Source organism: Martes martes, assembly GCF_963455335.1.
Source record: "Martes martes genome assembly, chromosome: 1".
NCBI lineage: Eukaryota > Metazoa > Chordata > Mammalia > Carnivora > Mustelidae > Martes > Martes martes.
The window spans coordinates 213,467,378-213,483,374 of NC_137888.1; the positions used below are offsets into that span (position 1 = coordinate 213,467,378).

The 15,997-nt window shown below is 44.8% G+C and overlaps 1 protein-coding gene across 2 annotated transcripts in view; it reads right to left on the reverse strand.

The window, feature by feature from the left end:
- The window catches only part of SAFB (scaffold attachment factor B), a 35,742-nt gene that overhangs the window by 15,654 nt on the left and 4,091 nt on the right, over positions 1–15,997 (reverse strand). For both annotated transcript variants that reach the window (XM_080809369.1, XM_080809368.1), the window contains exons 3-6: positions 5,886–5,950; positions 5,599–5,805; positions 2,686–2,748; positions 28–55 (exon numbers count right to left, since the gene is read on the reverse strand). In XM_080809369.1, coding sequence (XP_080665495.1) covers positions 28–55; positions 2,686–2,748; positions 5,599–5,805; positions 5,886–5,950 — 363 coding nt within the window. The remainder of the gene's footprint in view (positions 1–27; positions 56–2,685; positions 2,749–5,598; positions 5,806–5,885; positions 5,951–15,997) is intronic.

Consider the following 15,997-nt stretch of genomic DNA (forward strand, 5'->3'; position numbering starts at 1 on the left):
GCTGGTAAGTTTTTCATTTAACAGTACCTGGCTCCAAGGATGGCTCCTCAATTTCCTGCAACAAAAAACATAAATAAGATTGTGCCAGATGAATGAAACCTACAGCTTCTTTACACCAAAAACTGTAACTAAAAAGGGAATTTCTAAAACACGTACTAGGAAACTCACAGACACGACAGGTGGAGAACCTAGTCACATTCAGGACAGAGCCCACACACGACAGTGCACCTGGCCCGCCTGCGCCCGAGCCCCACCCCACCCCCTCCACCTGGGCTACTCTCGAGGGGCCCAGGACCTGGTGGCTGCTCCCGTTCGTGCTGCCTCGTTTCCCCAGCACCTGGCAACGTTCTCACTTTCCATGGCAATGACCACATCACATGCCCATCTGTCCCCCTAGACTGAACTCTTAAAAGCCAGGAGAGCAGTGTTTTTGTCGACTTGGAGCATGTTAACAGAGTGCCTGACATTTACCAGTCATGGTTTCCACTTAATGTAGTTTAACTTTTGAAAATTTGAACGAGGGAGGGAGTAGAGGCACAGGCGGTTCGAGCCCTGTTCTCACTTCTCCTGGTCCTACCACATCTGCACCTGGTCACCTGAGCACTCTCGAGGATGACACGCTACTCCTCCCTTATCTCTTCCACCCTTGGCCACCTCTAATTCCTAAACATTCCTGAAACCCTTCCCAGGAGGCCCTGGCTGGCAATCCAGACCACTGCTGTTCCTTGCCTCCAATGGCACCCGGTTTTACTGTCCCTACGCTATCTGCCACCATGGTGAGCACACGGTTCCTCTGTGGCCCGTAGCCTTCGGCAACGGCCCCTCCTATCTTCTCTCTCCTGACAGGCCCATCCACACCCCTCCTGATCCCCAGCTGAGTCCCACACACACCCCCAGCACTTAGCTCAGGGGCCATCTCCTCCCAGAAAGGTTTCTCCTAACGGCTTCAGAGGCCGCCCCACTACAGAAGAGCCTCTCTTTCACTACGCGGCCCTCAGCGCCCACAGCCCCTCTGCGTGAGGCACCTTACCCTGGAATTCCAGCCACTACTGATGAGCGCTGACTAGGTTCCAGGCACAAATGTAAGCCCTCTACATACACACAGTAATCATCAGCCCTAACGGGTTGGTACTATTAGTACCGTCCCGGCACAGAGTGGCTGACAAACTGCCTCAGGACACACAGCAGAGCCACGTTCTGCACGATGGCTGTGTGAGCACGAGTCTCTATCAGCCCAGGTCTCTCCCCAGCACTGCTGGTTTGTACTTCACACAGGGAGGAAGGGCCCTGCGAGGATGGCGACATTCATCTCTGCACGCACGCCTGACAACACCGCAGGCACGAACACACGCCTGGGAGAGGGGGCGGGTGGTCTGCACCTTCGTGGGCGCTGGCCTGCCATTCTGAAAGCCCCGGGAAACTGTTCCCTTTCTTCATACGTTCATTCTGTGAATCTTGTTTCTCAGGCAACATACCCCATTCTGGGATTTAACCCCAGAACTAAAGCCAAAGATCATTCTAGGCAGAAGAATTCTCTCCGTAACTTTCTGCAGAGAGAAACAAAATCTATCCCTATCTGTGTCTGTAAGGGTTTATGTATTTTCCACTTTAACACAGGAGTCTTGGCCCTAGAAAGACTCGAGAAAGTGACAAGACCCAGCTCCCCCTTGCCCTTCGGAGCCAAGAATGGGTGGTGTCACTGCGCAGCTGGAGAGAGACATTAGCCCTAAAGGTGGGCTGGGTTTTCTTGAGGTCTGCAGCTTCCTTGAAGCTGGGATTCTGACTTCCCAGTAACTATCCTTGCCCTTGCCTGGCGGAAGCAAATGCAGATCGCATCTGAAGGAGGATTCTAATTAAGCAGCACAAGTGAATAAAATATGACAACAAAAAACCCCCAGAACCAAAATCAGCAAAACAAAATCAGCAAAACCAGCAAAAATCAGCAAAAGCTGACTGTACTTTCCAATGAAAAATCACACAGCGACCCAGGTTAAGTTTATTCCAATGGTTTATGTATCTAGGTAGGCTGGCAGAAAAATGAAAAAGGAAACTCAAGACCCACATTTATGTAAATCCTACCTGAAAGTTAGTCCACATCTCATTTGTTCTCATCTAAGATTTAATATTTACACAGATGATACAGTCAAGACGATAAAGTCATCAAAAGAAATCTGTGCATTTTCTATGAGAAAAATTCCCAAAGGCAAAACCAGATCCCACCCCCCCCCAAAAGATTTCACCTTCCCCAGCTGTGATGTCAGTGTTCTGGCCACCCCACCCTCCTGAATCCTCATCTGGACCCCATTATTAGTATCTCCTGGGGGGGGGAGTGCCCCCCAACCCCCGCCACCATCTCCCCTTACAAATCTTTCTGCAGAGGATGCCCCCAGAACAGATCAGACAGGCAGCCTTTCCCCGGCAATCAAATCAACAAGAACTTCCCCAAACAGGCCCTCCTCTCAGCTGCAGATAAGCCACAGTGCTTGTAGGGGAAGTCAAGATGGTAAGTCCTTTGTGACAGACCTATTGTGTCTGGGGAAAGTGGAAAGCAAAGTCTCTGAAGATGCCAAGAGGGCAAACAAACCTTGCAACGACTTTTACTCGGGAATGCCATACAATGTCTGAAGTCGTTTCCAGAAATGGGAGGCTAACCTGATTCTAAAATTCCTGAGACATACAATTTACCTGTAATATAGTGAAGTCAGATGATGAAGTATCTAAATTGTTTAGGGTTTCTTTGTCCTCTATCTGTAAAATAAACAAAAATACAGTTTGCAATGTCAACATCAAATAATAGTACATCTGTAAGATGAAAAGAAAGAGCAATAAAAATCACGACAAAATTCTAAACACAATGCAGGAATCCAAACAGCATTAGAGGTTGACTTTACCTCAATTTAAAGAAATAGTACCTGCAAATAGACTGGGAAGCCCACTATGGTACCACTGAGGGTTTTAAGGTACAACCAAAGAAAGAAAAACAGAGTTTAAGTTGAGCAGAAAAGAGATTAAAATGAGATAGCACGTGACTCTCCCAAGTCAACGGGAACACCAGGTGTGGGGGCTGCTCTTCCGTGAACAACGACCAGAAGCAGACTACAGAATGGATTCTTGGATCTCGGGGGCCACCACCACTTCTCCAAGCCCAAATGCTACTGCTACTGAACCCACTGCCCCAAGATGACTGGCCCAGACTGAGATGGCATGTCTGAGTACTGGCCTCCTAAATTTCCTAGAGTGCAGAGACAGAACGTAGGACTGCCAAGGCAGGTGGCCCATGGAGGCCCCTCTGCTGGGGAAAAATGACCGGTATGTTGACCTCCTATTCCAAGAGGTGGGCTCTGCCGAACAAGGTGGGGGTTCCCCAAACACATAAGTGAGGTTCGTAATATTACTTTGTGAGAACCAACATAATTTGAACTGCTTGCTGTAAAGCTCCAAGGCTGTTGTATTTTAGGGAGGGGGATCATTTTGCAAATATTTTACCAACAACATGTATGGCTATTACGACTACCTGACTAGGAAACCACCCGTGCACCACCCTTCCTTGCCCTGATGCGATCTTCTTCAGACAGTGAGTGAGTGCTCACAAGAGCACAGCACACATGCGTTCAAGACCCCCTCGTCTTTCTCTGTCCACACGAGTGGCAGCACATTCTGTCCCCTGCCCTATTTTCACTTCCCTCTTGAGGACTGTTTAGTTCGTATGAACCTACTTAGTTCGTTTACACGGTTATGTAACAGTAATAACTGTACTACTGGAAGGACGAATATAATCTTACAGTAACACCACCACCACTATGGTGTTGCTATATGCCAGGCACAGTTCTAAACCAAGGTCAGTAAACTTTTCCTATCAGGGGCAGACAGCGAATATTTAAGACTTTGCAGGCCAGATGGTCTCTGTCACGACTACTGTTTGGGAAATCGGCTGCCACGGATGACTACCACAAACGGGTATGGGTATGTTCCAACCGCTTGTTGGCCAGTCTGAGGACTCTGGATCTAAGCTAGTAATAAATGTTCATCTATTCAATCCTCCCAAAACCTATTATTTTTATAAGGTCCAGAGAGATTAAGTAATTTGCCCAAGGTCACACAGCAAATCAAGTGCCAGACCTCTCGTGAATGGGCTTAATTCTTAACTTACCCTACTTCCATTTATTATAATTATTTAACCATCACTGGCAGACATGTAGGATGTTTCCAGGCTTTACCGAGTCAAGGTATGAATTTTCTAATCAGAGGAGGAAAAAACAGCCTTTAGCAAGAGCAGCTAATAAGAAAGGGTATGCACCTCATGTAACTGCGTGAGTGTTTCAGGCACCTTCTAGGAAACCAGCGAATGAAACTTACACCAAAGTAAAATTATACACCCTGTTTGTATCAAAATGAGAGCCACTTCTCATAATCAAACTCCCCATTCAAAGATGACAGTCCGCTACTTCTCAGGATACTCAGAATCACTTCCAGGAGGAAATGCGAAAATATTCTAAGGCATGGCAGAAGTGGATCCATTAGCAGAGAACAGGGCTTCCGTCCCCTGGGGTTTGTGGGACACTGCATGAGATCGGAGCCACGAAGAAAACAAGGTACCGCCCAGCAACCAACACAAAGATTTCTACCGAGATGCCCAAGAGCTTCTAATTTTTTTTTTTAAAGACTTTATTTATTTGAGAGACAGAGATCACAAGTAGGCAGAAAGGCAGGCAGAGAGAGAAGGAGGGAAAGCAGGCTCCCTGCCAAGCAGAGAGCCCGATGTGGGGCTCAATCCCAGGACTCTGAGACCATGACCTGAGCTGAAGGCAGAGGCTTTAACCCACTGAGCCACCCAGGTGCCCCCAAGAGCTTCTAATTTTCACGGCCTTTTCAGTCCACTCGACGAGCACGCTTCCTCACGGAAAGTAATCTAATAAATTATTCGCACCAAGTCCACACAATGTAGGAGTTAAGCACACAGACTCTGGAATTAGCCTGGTCTTAATTCTTCTTCTCTTCTGAGCTGTGTGCTGCCTGGAGATCATTCTTTACCTCTTTACTCCCTAATTTCCTCAAGTGGAAAATTGACAAAATATCATCTACATACGTCCTGTTCTTGTTAAAAGTATTGAAGGACAGCTGCCTAATGCCTGGCAAACAGAACTCAATAAATACTACTCTTTATAATTATAGATTAATTAGATTTGTTTCTAAAATGAAAAAAACTAATACTTTAAAGACCATGTCAAAGCTTACTTTATGAAAGACTGACTAGGAGGAAGGCACAGACTGGTTCTTTGTCAGGAAAAGGTTAACTTTCAATCTCTTTCACTACTTTCAAGGCATGCGAACCATACCACCACAGACCAAGCTCCTCTAACAGGAAGGTCTCTGACAGCGCCTCAAAATGCTTCGTGACGACACAGCCCCGGCCAGCTCACCTCGGTGAGCCGAGATACTTCTCAACAGTGTTTTCAGAACGGCCTGGATTCTACACATGAACAGATTAAGCACAGTCCCACGGAACCAGCACCGAGCGCGCTCAATTCCAAACATAAACCTTATCATCGCTCACGACATTCACGGTGCATCCTCGAGAGACACTGCCGAGTTACCTACAGCATGTTCTTGAAGCTGCTCAGGAAGCTCCTTCATTTCTCCCTCGACTAGCTCTCTGCCTTCGGACAGGGACTCTGGGAGGTTATCCGCATCGTCGTCTTCTACACAGTCGGCGACGCTTCCGTTATCGATTTCTGCTTCATCCAATACACTGATATCCATCATGTCGATGTCTTGCAAGTTCTCCAAACTAGTTTCAACATCCTCCTGCGACAACAAAACCCAACCATCACGTGACTGCCAGAGATCCGTCCACCAAGCCGATTCACTGACAAGGCTGCACGTACCTGTCCGTCCCCAGAGTTCTCCTCCAGCCCGTTGTCCTCCACGCCCTCTTCTTCTGGTTTACGCCCTGGAGAGGGAACAGTTTACAGAACCAGATCAATGACAGGTATCTTCCAGAAGCGGTAATTTTTACAGGCCCTAAGCATCACGGAAGCAGACACCAAAACCTGTAGTACTTCCCAATTTCGGAACGGTAATCCTGGAAGCATAAGCCCGCTCGCAGCCCAAGCACGGGAGGTCCTGTTCTCATCAAGTGGGGGGCGGGGGGGGGGGCGAGTCTAAGGAGCTGGAAATGAGAGCTTAGGGCCAAGGTAGATCAGATCTGTTTGAAGGCCTGGCCTTCCTGCCAAGTAGCTTTGCTTGTGGGAAAAAAAAGTATTTCATACAGTGTATTGTTTTTTTTTTTGAAAGATTTTATTTATTAGACTGAGATCACAAGTAGGCAGAGAGAGAGGAGGAAGCAGGCTCCCTGCGGAGCAGAGTCCGATGCGGGGCTCGATCCCAGGACTCTGGGATCATGACCTGAGCTGAAGGCAGAGGCTTTTACCCACTGAGCCACCCAGGTGCCCCGGTGTATTGTTTTTTAGTTAAGAAACATGGGGCATATTTTCCAACAGAAACGGATACAAAACACAATAAAAATAAGCAGTAAGAAAAGCCATTCATAATTTTACTACCTAGAGTTAGCCCCCATGTTATCCTGACACACACAGATATCCTCCTCTATTCTATGTATATACACGCACTACGCTTACAAAAATGACACTGTTCCATCATTCTGTGACCTTCCCAACTACTATGTTATGAATTTATTTCCATATTCTTTCACGGCATTATACAGAGAGAGCACTGTTGATCTAATTAATACATATGCACGGAAACTCAAGAAAATGCTTATAAAGATGAACATCCTGGCAATTCTTTTTGTACATAGGCAATTACCATTTTAGAGCATATTTCTAGAAATGGCATTCCTAAGACAAAGGGTATGTATATTTTTAAGGCTTTTATTAAAAACAAAGAACCCGCATATTATCAAGATACCCCAGAGGAAGGCTGCTCTGATTCGTACAGTTCCATCAACGACGAATCAAAGCCCTGATCTTTTGGAATCTCTTTTAAAACCAGCTCTTATATCTTACCCCTGCCAATGTTCTAGGCAACAAGGGAAAACTTTTATACCTGAATATATCCTTAGGTTGAGTTTTTTTTTTGTTTGTTTTTGTTTAGGAGGCTGGACTCATTTTCTGGCTCACATTTCAATTTTTAGACAAATTTGACTCCACTGCTTTGAAAAATGAGGATATTATTTCCCCTTAACTTCCATCACTCAACTTTTTAGTATTTCTTATGAATAGATTTATTTTAAGACACTCACAATCTGTTCTGAAGATGACAGTTCACCGTGGGCAGGCACATGGGCACACTCCTCTAAATAGCTTTTATGTGGCCGTTTGCCTTTATTTTTTTGTATAAATTATAAGGATGAATAAAAATAGAAATAGGAAAATGTAAATGATAATAGAAATGCCAGGGCTGAAGAGAAAATGGAGATCACTAGCCATGATAATACTGAAAGACTAGGGGAAAAGTGAAGTTTTGGGTCTAAGAACAGGCTTGCTACAATTAAACTTACTTTCTGCACCGTGAGGAATAAAATCCCATGTATGACATACGAGACCGTGTCTCCAAAGCAGAGTGTTGCGCGGTCAGGTGATGTGCTCTGGAGCTACAGCTCCTTATCACAAGGGCAGTGCTCAACTTCTTTTGTGACTTAGTCACAAAACGAAAAAACTCACTTCCCTCAACACCTTTTCCCCAACATGAGCATCAATTTCTTAAGCGCATTAAGGGTTTTTTGAGGAATGTAAAGGAAAGAGACACTACCTTGCTTATAGTCAAGAATTAAGCTTGTAAGTGTATGACATGTGTAATATTCAGGGCAAAAAAAGGGGGAGGGATAAAAACCCAAACCCAATCATTTATACCATAATTGAGATATTTTAAATTTTATAAATAAATAAATAACCCTCTCAGGGATAAGAACTTCCTTATTACACGTGTAACCTCATTTTTCTATACTCTTTTTTTTAAGAGTTTATTTAGTTACTTGACACAGAGAGCGAGCACATGCAAGGACAGGGGCACAGGGGGAAGCAGGCTCTCTGCTGTGCAGGGACTGAGACTAGGGGCTTGATCTGGGATCCTGACCTGAGCCAAAGGCAGATGCCCAACCGACTGAGTCACCCAGGCACCCCTGATTTTTCCAAATTCTAATGTCATTCAGGAATATCTTTCAGGAAATCTGAAAGGTCTGTCAGGAATACATTATTTAAAAACAGAGATCATGACACTAACAGCAGAATTCAATACATTATGTGAAAACAGCCTTAGCGGCTGGCTGGGAACACCACTGCCATTTTGTAGTAACTATGACAAAACATGCCTTGAGCTTTTTAAAAAATGTCTGGAACTCAACCCAATGGTCTTTATGTAAAGATATCAGGAAGTTGCACCGGCAGCATTTCCACAGACTTATATTTGATAAAGCTGAAATCATTCTAAAATACATATATTGGTTTTTACCCAGTTCTACCCTAGTTACTAGGAAAAATCTAAGTAGGTCACCACAAATTTGCAATCCTCTCGCTCTCCCTTTCACAAGAGAGGCAGGAGGTTTCCAACAAGCAAAATCAGTTTTCCACTTTCACAACCACCTTTGCCCCAGAGAGCAGCACAGATACACTGCAGCCCAAACCCCCTGGGGTCGGGTGCGGGAGCTCTCTCAAGAAAGAAAGGACCACAAGGGAATGCGTGCTCTTAAGAACATTTAGTCTTGGGGCGCCTGGATGGCTCAGTCATTAAGCATCTGCCTTCAGCTCAGGTCACGAGGCCAGCATCCTGGGATGGAGCCCCCATCGGGCTCCCTGTTTCTCCCACTCCAGCTCCCCTGTGCTTGTGTTCCTTCTCTTGCTACCTCTATCAAATAAATATATAAAGTCTTTGAAAAACAAAAACAGGGGCGCCTGGGTGGCTCAGTAGGTTAAAGCCTCTGCCTTTGGCTCAGGTCGTGATCCCAGGGTCCTGGGATTGAGCCCCACACTGGGCTCTCTGCTCACTTGGGAGCCTGCTTCCTCCTCTCTCTCTGCCTGCCTCTCCGACTACTTGTGATCTGTCAAATAAATAAATAAAATCTTTAAACAAACAAACAAAAACACTTAGTCTTGAGGGGCGCCTGAGTGGCTCAGTGGGTTAAGCCTCTGCCTTCGGCTCAGGTCATGATCTCAGGGTCCTGGGATGGAGTCCCGCACTGGGCTCTCTGCTCAGCAGGGAGTCTGCTTCCCCCTCTCTCTCTGCCTACTTGTGATCTGTCTGTCAAATAAACAAATAAAATCTTTAAAAACAACAACAACAACAACAACAACAACAACAACAACAACAAAAAACCACTTAGTCTTGAGTACATGCAGAAAAAAAGCATAACCCTGGCTGGAAAGCTTATCAAGAAGCACTATTTGGGAAAAGGCACCCTACTTTCTAGAAAGAAAAAAATGTGCTTAAGCCAATGCAGAACTGATGAGAATGGAAACCAGAGCTCTCCGGAACAAAGCCGAGTGCTTGCTTCAGCACCAAGGGAAAAGGTGCCCCTCAGATCCTTCCTCCGGAGTAAGCGTCACCCTCATCTGCAGCCTCCAAACTGGAAGGCACGGCTCTACCCGCCCTGCTCTGGCTTCCCTAACCTGGCCCCAGCCTCCCTGCCTGGGATTCCACTCCTCTTCCCCTGCCGAGCTTCCGCCTCAGGGATCACGTCCGAACTCACCGGTGAGGCTGCCTCCCCCGACTTCTGCCGGATTCCCCCACAGCACCCCGAGTGGGCAGGTCATTACTTTTAAAACATATCTGATTATAGATACACTGACGTACCTATATCCTCATTTCACTGTCAGTGTTACTTCCATGGAAGAGCCGCGCTCCTAAATACCTTCCTGCACGGCATGCGGGCCCTCGTGCGTGTTTCCCATCACGCTGCGCGCGTCCTCCCGTTTGTGGCCCCCGTGCGAAGAGGCTTCAATTCAGTACGTGCGACGGCTGCCCACCTCCTCCTCACCCTCTTGCTAGCACGGGACACTGCGAGCAGTGTAAGTTTTTACGAGTGTGAGAGACAATACGATAATTCTGCTTTTACGTGCCTTCCTTCAATCCCTCCCGAGAGAACGTTTGTGTCCACAGGCCAAGTTTATTTTTTCTCTGATCTGTGAACTGCTTATTCACAGTCTCTACTTCGCCGACCAGCCCGCATGTTTGCCTTACTGATGTGTAAGAATAATCGACATTTCCTGGATATTTGTATTCTACAACGCTGCTTCTAAGTCTGTTGCACCCGGATTATTTATGATGTCTTTTGCTGAGAGGATTAAACCTTTCATGCAGCTGAGTTTATTTGCCTTTTTGTTTTACTTGTAGTGTCCTTTCAGGTCTCCCTCACCACGGCGACTATAAAAGTACTACCCTAGCCAGAACGTCTATTTTCCACAGAAGGAGGAAGAAGAGGTCCTTCCCCACCGTCAGATAGAGCCAACTGCTCCAGCATCATCTACTGAAAAACCCTTAGAGCCACCATTTATTTATTTATTTATTTGAGGGACAGAGATCACAAGTAGGCAGAGAGGCAGACTGAGAGAAGGGGGGAAGCAGGCTCCCCAATAAGCAGAGAGCCTGATGCGGGGCTCGATCCCAGGACCCGGATATCATGAACTGAGCCGAAGGCAGAGGCTTAACCCACTGAGCCACCCAGGCGTTCCTAGAGCCACCTTTAAAAAATATATATATTTGAGGGGCGCCTGGGTGGCTCAGTCGTTAAGCGTCTGCCTTCGGCTCAGGTCACGATCCGGGGGTTCTGAGATCGAGTTCCGCATCGGGCCCCCTGCTCAGCGGGAAGCCTGCTTCTCCCTCTCCCATTCCCGCTGCTTCTGTTCCCTCTCCTGCTATCTGTCAAATAAATAAGAAAAATCTTAAAAACCATATATATATATATATTTTTTTTAAAGTAAGCTCCATACCAACGTGGGGCTTGAACCCGCGACCCTGAGATGAAGAGCTGCTTGCATTAACGACTGAGCCAGCCAGGCAACCCCAATGCCACCTTTAAGACGAACAAATCTTCAAACTTCCCACTCTTTTGATAACCTACTAGTAAAACGAGAGCAACTCTATGTCACTGATTATTCAGAATTTCCGTTATTGTTATGCACTTTCTTTTAAGATCAGCTTGGGGCTGATCAACAGCTTTCTAGAAAGATCTTCACGCCTAGGAAAATCTCAAAATTAGTCATGTCACAGGTCTTAAATATTTCCTTTTACTTTTATTTTGCCATTCAAGAACACTAAACGTGTTTTTTTAATATCCATCCTGCTTCTGTCTCAAGTATGACTGCCACCTCCAAAATCCAAGACAATCCATTAGTAAACAATTTTAACTAGCTAGCTAGCAAGCTCAGTTGGTATACGGCTCATATTAGCCAGAGCTTTATTTTTTCACATTTCTGAAGATGTCACTGGCTAATTCGATTGCTTCGCCAGGATTTAATTTCATGAGGCTTATTCAGTCCAACAGACCTTACACACCCAGCACTGGCCTACAAGGTACCACTCTCCACAAAAAAGGACAGGGGAGCCTAGAAGAAATGGCTGATTCCCAAGGTGCAGCAGGAAGTACAAGAGACTGGAATGCTCTGTTCTGCCAGAACATAAGAAGGTGCTCGAAGATGGACAGGGATACGTCAAAAGGACACACAAGTCAGCCTGAAGGGCTCTCACTGGAACAATAAGAACATTAAAATAATCATCGCAAAGGTTTATAACTTACTGAACAAAGTAAGACTCTCTACGTTCACACTGATAAATAGGGAAGGGCGAGTCACGCCTTACAGCAGAAACCAACTAAGAAATGTAGATAGGATAATAAATTTAGAAAATCACCAATGGATAATAATCAGTGGGTGATAAAACTAGTGGAGGATGAACAAGATATTTAGAGAAGTCTTACAGTTTCTCCCCCAGAGATAAAATTACAAAGGGTAAGAGAGTAACTTTCCAGTGGAGAAACCTGACCAGCAGCACTTTCAGGCAGTTACTCAACTGGACAGCATGTGCCTTGCGAGGATATGCTGAGGAACAGAGCACAGAGGGAGAGCAATGTTTGTGGAACTGCTGACAAAAGTGTTTCATTTGGACCTAATGAGAGGAGGAAAAAAATGAATGAATGAACAAATAAACCCCAATTCAGAAACCTGCCTTCAAAACAAATGGTCTGTACGCTTCAAAACTGGCAAGACAGGAACACAACGGAAGTCTCAGAAACTGCCCCGGGACAGGTGACAATTGGACGCAATGCATGACCCTGGATTATTCTTCCTTTTGAGCAATAAAGAACCTAACATCTAAAGATCTCAGTTTAGGCAACTGTATCCATGTTAATGCCTCAATTTTTATTAACTAGGGCTCCTTAATATACTTGCTGCCAGGTGATACGAAGTTTGTGGGCCAAAGGGGTCCATGCCAGCCTATCATTATTACATAGTTCAGAAATGAAACAAAACATACATAAGGAGGTGGTGGGAGGATAAAGAAATTTAGTAAAATGCTAACATCTGGGGAGGCTGGATAAAGGACACGTAAAAAATTTTTGACTCTTGCATCTTTTCCTTACGATTAACCAGTGTCAGAACAGACAAACAGCACAGGATCGGTAAGAGCTAAAAAGCAAACAGACCAACTTCACTTTGCCAGTGAGGTTTGCTTTTCTGATAATTACTTTAAAAAAGATTATGCTTAACAGATTCCTGGTATGAAACTACTCTGGAGAAGTGCCAAGATTGCCTGATACACACTCTGGGACTGTGATTACAATAATCAGTATGCAGATTTCAAGGTATTTTCAGTTTGTTCACCAAGCGGGTCAGAAGAACGAACTTATTTTCATTAAACTCTTCCTAAAATGTAGTCAGGCTGCTGAAAATAATACAGTAGAACGTACATACTCGCCCCACCAAATATCAAAATGTACTGTAATGCTCAGGAATAGAACAAATTACGCCAAACAAAGAACCAGACACAAGAGAGTTCATATTGAATGGTTCCATTTTACATGAAGTTCTAGAACAGACAAAACTAATTCATCATGAAAGTCATCACAACAAACTTCTTTTGGAGTGGGGTGAGGTGTTAGGGGGCTTCAGGGAGTGTGACTGGGAAAGGGCACAAAGAAACAGACAGAAATGTTCTGTACTTTGATCCCTACCTACCTCACAGCACATGCAAAAGTAAATTCCAAACGAATTAAACATCCGAATTAAAAAAAAAACCATAAATATTACTCTACAACGTAGAATACGTTTTATAATTTTGAAGCAAAGAAGGACCTTTCTTTTTTTTTTTTGCTTTTTAAAAATAACATTAAAAAAAAAAAGATTTTTATCTATTTAGAGAAAGAGTGTGTGCAAATGTGCAGGAGCAGAGGGGGAGGGAGAGAATCTCAGCAAACTCTGCACTCAGCCTGCCGCGGAGCTCCAGCCCCCATCCACCTACTTGCAGATGACGACCCGAGATGAAGTCAACAGTTGGTGTTTAACCGACTGAGACACCCAGGCGCCCCAAGGAAGGCCTTTTAAAACACAACTCAAAATCTAGAAACCAGGGGTGCCTGGGTGGCTCAGTCGTTAAGAGGCTGCCTTCGGCTCTGGTCACAATCCCGGGGTCCTGGCACGGAGCCCTGCATCAGGCTCCCTGCTCTGCGGGAAGCCTACTTCTCCCTCTCCCGCTCCCCCTGCTTGTGTTTCCTCTCTCTGTGTCTTTTTCTGTTAAATAAATAAATAAAGTCTTTGAAAAAAAAATCTAGAAACCATACAGAATAGGTTGACAGTACAGCCTGTATTAAAGATTAAAACTCAAAGGACCAAAACATCACACACAAGTCAGGTCAAATGACAAACTAGGAAAAACAATTGCGACATTTTAGAGAGCAAGCCCTCAAAAATCAGTAAGACGAGGGGCACCTGGGTGGCTCAGTGGTTTAAGCCTCTGCCTTCGGCTCAGGTCATGATCTCAGGGTCCTGGGATCGAGCCCCGCATCGGGCTCTCTGCTCAGCAGGAGCCTGCTTCCCCCTCTCTCTGTCTGCCTCTCTCCCTAGCTCTGATTTCTCTCTGTCAAATAAATAAAATCTTAAAAAAAAAAAAAAATCAGTAAGACGAACTCAGCAGAAAAGTATGCAAAGGGCATTAAAGGCAGTTCAGAAAGTTCAGATGGCCAATTACCAGAAGCAGTTTAACCTGTAACGAAATGTAAATTAACACTTTACCTGTGAACAAATGCAGATAAACATAGTAGTTTTCTCCTTAAACATAGATTTAACAAAATAATCCTCAATGTTCAGTAAGACTTTCAATAGGCGGCCCTCTCCCTGGTGCTGGTGGAGATATCAGCCAGCACAGCCTGTTGGAAGAGCTACTTGTCAGTAGCTATTTCAAAATGCAAATATCCTTGACCCCATAATTCTACTTCTAATTAAGTTATCAAAAAATAGGGCACCTGGGTGGCTCAGTCAGTTGAGCATCTGCCTTGGATTCAGGTTCTGATCCAAGGGTCCTGGGGATCAAGTCCTGCACCAGGCAGGTTCACTGCTCAGCTAGGAGTCTGCTTCTCCCTTTGCCTCCGCCCCTCACCCCTGCTTGTGCTTTCTCGCTCATCCCCTCTCAAATAAAGTATTTTTTTTAAAAATCAAAAAATACGTTTCTTTACACAGAGACATTTCTGGTTCATGGCAGCACTGAAAACTGGAAATGCCAAGTCAAAACTGGAAAAAAAATCTCCGCAGTTTAATAAAAAAGGAGACTGATGAGCTAAACTGTGGTACACTGATAGGAAAAGTTACAATTAAACTGTTTAAAAAAGAATAAAATCTTTTTATACTTTAAGGTACGACAGAAATATGTCCTTAACGTGGAAAGTAAAAGAAGCAATCTAAAAAATATTTTGTAAACTAAGACCTATTTCCTTAAGAAAAATACATGTGCATGGTTGTATACACATCTTTACATATTTACATTTCCAAACATTTTATTTACTTATTTATTTTAGAGAGCGAAGGAAAGACACACACACACAACACGGGCACAGAAACAAGCAAGGAGAGCGGCAGAGAGAGAGGGAGAAGCAGGCTCCCTGCTGAACAAGGAGCCCAAAGATGTGGGATTGGATGCCAGGACCCTGGGATCATGACCTGAGCCAAAGTGAGATGCTTCACCAACTGACCACCCAGGCGCCCCTCTATATATTTATTTTTAAAAGACTGCATACACACTGCATACACACAGAATAGTCTAATAATGGGTTACCACTGCCTTACTTAATGCCTATCTGTACTTAAAAAAAACAAAACAAAACATAACAAAACACTTAAAACAAGTATTTCTTTTATCAAAAAGAAAGTAAAACACAAGAGGAGGCCAAGAGGCTCTATTTTCTACCAGTATGACTGTCTTTCTGGGATTTTCCAGCACTTTTACCCTGGCAAAGACGTTTATTTGGGCAAAGCCAAAAATGCACAATGTACTAGGGACCACAGAAGTGACTTCATTCCAAAGCGAGGTTGCCTGACTGTTGTTGTCCAAGAGCTTACAGGACACAGTGTGGCTGACCTTGGTCCCTGCCCCTTAGACATTTCAAACCCAATTCTTCACCACTGGCCAGGTAATATGAGTATTTCATTTTGTTGTGGGGTCCACGCAACAAAGCCACCAATTACCAAGAGAACTTTTAGGACAGTTCAAATGTCCAGTTTTAACTGATTCTTTCTTAAAACGGTAGCTGAATGTTACTGAATAAAATTACAAATAAATACTAAAGAAGACTGACAAGAAAGATAGAGCCCCTGCCCCCCAACAATCTCATTAACATGGGGCAGAGTGACATTAGCATTAAAGCAAGATCTAAGCCGGGGCACATGGGTGGCTCAGTTGGTCAAGGATCTGCCTTTGGCTCTGGTCATGATCCAGGTCCTAGGACTCAGTCCCACACCTGGGTTCCTTGCTTGGCGGGGAACCTGCTTCTCCCTCT